At 46.7% G+C, this 3,317-nt stretch overlaps 1 protein-coding gene across 1 annotated transcript; it reads right to left on the reverse strand.

Annotated features, from left to right (window-relative positions):
• Positions 1 to 651: 651 nt before the first annotated feature.
• Positions 652 to 2,107, reverse strand: LOC4327803 (uncharacterized). The gene has a single exon (XM_015777434.3). It carries the CDS (start codon positions 1,813 to 1,815, stop codon positions 1,063 to 1,065), a length of 753 nt encoding a protein of 250 aa, XP_015632920.1. The 5' UTR covers positions 1,816 to 2,107; the 3' UTR covers positions 652 to 1,062.
• Positions 2,108 to 3,317: the final 1,210 nt, after the last annotated feature.

Raw genomic sequence — 3,317 nt, forward strand, 5'->3', positions numbered from 1 at the left:
CCACTGCGCATTGTGAAGTAGGATCTCAAAGAGTACACTCACCCGATGCCATTCCACAAGACCGGCCACTTTGTATTTTCTCTACTACTATAATAGTGGAGCCGTTCTCCTTCCATTCCCTCTGACCGTACTGCACATGCGCAAGATGAGAGAAAAAAAAGAAAAGAAACGCTTGAATTCGGTGCTTTAAGCTCGATCTATACTCCCAACCCATTCCCAATTATATGGGTCAGTGCAACCCAATTATATGAGCATGTTACTAGTAAATGCTTGAAGTTATTTGCCTAGGGCAGTAATAGAGGTGGCATTACTTGCTAGGTGAGTTTGGTGGAAAGAGTACAACATAGAGAGAAGCGGATATGTGGGGATTATTGTGCTCAAAGATTGGCTAGCACTCCGATCCTTTCTGATGACTGATTTGAAACTTGGTAGCAACACCTCATGGTCATGGTCAAATATAGAGTAGGAACCTTCCCTCTCCTATACATGTATATTTGTTTTTGCATGCATTTAACTCAGATTTGCTCGAGTCAGAGGAAGTAACACTTGATCAGATGAATAACGATATGCAATTTTATTGGCGATCGATGCTCATGCATATATATTGCGCGTAGAAAACCATTATGCATGCATATATATGTCATCAAGATGGAAGACCAGAACAACTCCTTTCCATAACATTTCTTACTTTAGGAGAAATCAACCTCTCCTATAACCTTGAAATATTTAACCCCAAGACTAGCCAACTGGCCATCCAAATCAAAGTAGTTAATCTATGGATGAAGGAAAGAATGAGAAACACAACAACATAATATCTGTTGCTTCCTCCCCTGCTCCAATCCTGCACCTGTAGACACATATCATATCCCCCCTACCAACAAATGCAAACATCTGCATGACATATATGTTCTCCCTATATATATACTAGATGTAGAATTAATTAAGTTATGATCGGTAAGGCACATGCATCATGCATGCATGCCTTTTGATCAGTTGTGTACTATATACTTGGAGTATGATCAGACTTGGAGTTGTGACCAACTGATGAGAGCCCTAGCAAAGCTACAAGGCCGTGGTCTTGTAGTGGTGGTGGTGGTGGTGGTACAGATCCTGCAACTTCTTCCACGACTCCTCCCTCTGCATCTTGAGCTGCTTGTAGAAGTTGCCGATGAACGCCTCCGCCTTGGTGAACAGCTCTTGCTTGCTCATCATCTGCTCGCCGCCGCCCCCGCCGCCGCCCTTCGTCCAGCACCCTTCCTCCTCCTCGTGGACGACGACGTCCTCGCCGTCCCCGCCCCCGATGAAGAAGAGGCTCGCCCTCGACGGGCACCTCCTCATCTTCTTGGACTTCTTGGCCGCCGCTGCCGCCGGCATGGCACCGCCGGCGATGACGACGACGTCCCTGCTGCCGGCTGCAGCCTCTAACGCCGCCGCCTTCGGTGTCAAGGATGGTGAAGCGGCCACAATTACAGCGCTGCTACTGCTACTACCGTTGACATGGTGATGACGACCGTTGGTCGCCGCCGCAGCGACGTCGACTTCACCTGGTCTATTGCTGTGGCTCAGCCTCAGAGCTGCGGCGGCGGCGGCCGGCTTGGGCAGCAGCTTGTCGTCGCGCGGGCCGCTGGAGATGGCGGCGAGGAAGCCGGCCTCGACGCCGAGGGCGACGACGAGGGCGTTGAAGAGGAGGTAGAGGTAGGGCTGCCTGAGGGAGGAAGGCACCAAGGGGAGGAGGAGGAAGAGGAGGAGGAGGGACGCCATCTTGGCCACCTGGGCCAGCGTTGGAAACCTCTTCTTCTCCATGGCCATCACCATTTGTAGCTAGCTAAGGCTACTAGAGTCTAGGAGAGATCAGAGAGAGAGTAGGAGGGGATCGATCAGGGTGTAGCTTGGTCACCTATATATACACGTGCAGTAGTGTCTACTGTGCCCCGTGTGCTCTACTGTGCAGGACACAAGCTTTTAATATACTATTTTCCTTTTGGAATTAATTGAAAAAGGCGGCAAATAGATAAGCTTGCGTAGCGTAGGTGGTAGGAGGGGGATAGAGATCGGTGATAGAGATGACGCACAAGAAAGAAAGAAAGAAAGAAGAGGAATTTGTTTGAGAAAGTATCTAATCTTGTGTGTGTGTGTGGAGTTGTGGGGCAAGGTCGGTGAGAATATTCCGGTCGTTTTCATGAGCAGGGGCAGGCGTTTCTCGCCGTGGTTCGGTGAGGGGGAGGGTGGTGGCCATGTGGGAGATCTCCCGGTGGGATCGTCCATCCCCCTTCTGCTTAATTTTATTCCCTGCCATGCATGCATATGCGCTTGCGCGTGACCGGCGGCGGGCCGACGGCTCGCGCGCGGCTCCCACTTGCTGTTGCGGAGGGATATCTCTGGATATGCTGCCTGGAGGTGCATGGACAATTGGTCAATTGGACTGGACACATGACTGGAAGTCTGGAATATGGTTGTCAGGGACGAATAACTGAAGCATTTTGTCAAAAACTGTAACTTTTTTTTTAAAAAAAAAGAGGTTCTCCATCTAGTCATCAGTTGCGTGAAAAATTTATTTTCCACCCGCATTCGATATTTTGGCGGTCGCTATGACGTAGTATAATAGACACGCAACCCCTGGTGCCTAATTGGCTAACTCGGTGTGTTTTTTGTCGATTGCATCTTGGCTCCTCTGTTGTTGCGTAAAGGAAAAATAAGTGGGCAGCACTCACGGCTTATTATATACCACCTCCGTTTTAGGTTATAAGACTTTCACGGTTTATTATATATGTGTCAAGATTCATTAACATATATATAAATATGGGCAATGCTAAAGAGTTTTATAATCTGAAACGGAGGAAGTAGAAGAGAAACTCCCATGAACATTTTGTATTACGATAGTTCAAACAACTAATAGTACTATTTAAGAAATACCATCATGATATATAGTGGCCAAGAATTTTTGGTTGGGTAGTTCTATTTCACAAGTACCGGTGAAGAAGTAGAAATTTCATTCACATCAACGTACCAAAATTTTCTAACATTGCAAATCCCATAAACAAATAGAAATTTAATTAGTTTAAAAGCGATAGAATTATATCTTATACCATCACTAATCGACTAATTCAACTAGCAAGGTCAAAATTTACAAAGATAATTTAGATTGATAGGAGCAAGAGGTGCCTCTTGTTCTTGAGTTTGAGCTTCATCAAAACTATCAGAAATGATGGTGGTTCTTCTTGAGTTACAGGAAGAGGGTGTTGCAATCTTCTTTGCCCTTTGCAGTTCTAGGAAGAGGGTCCTGCAATCTTCTTTGCCCTTTGCTTCATGGTTCCGCT

Source organism: Oryza sativa, chromosome 1 (assembly GCF_034140825.1).
Source record: "Oryza sativa Japonica Group chromosome 1, ASM3414082v1".
Taxonomy (NCBI): domain Eukaryota; kingdom Viridiplantae; phylum Streptophyta; class Magnoliopsida; order Poales; family Poaceae; genus Oryza; species Oryza sativa.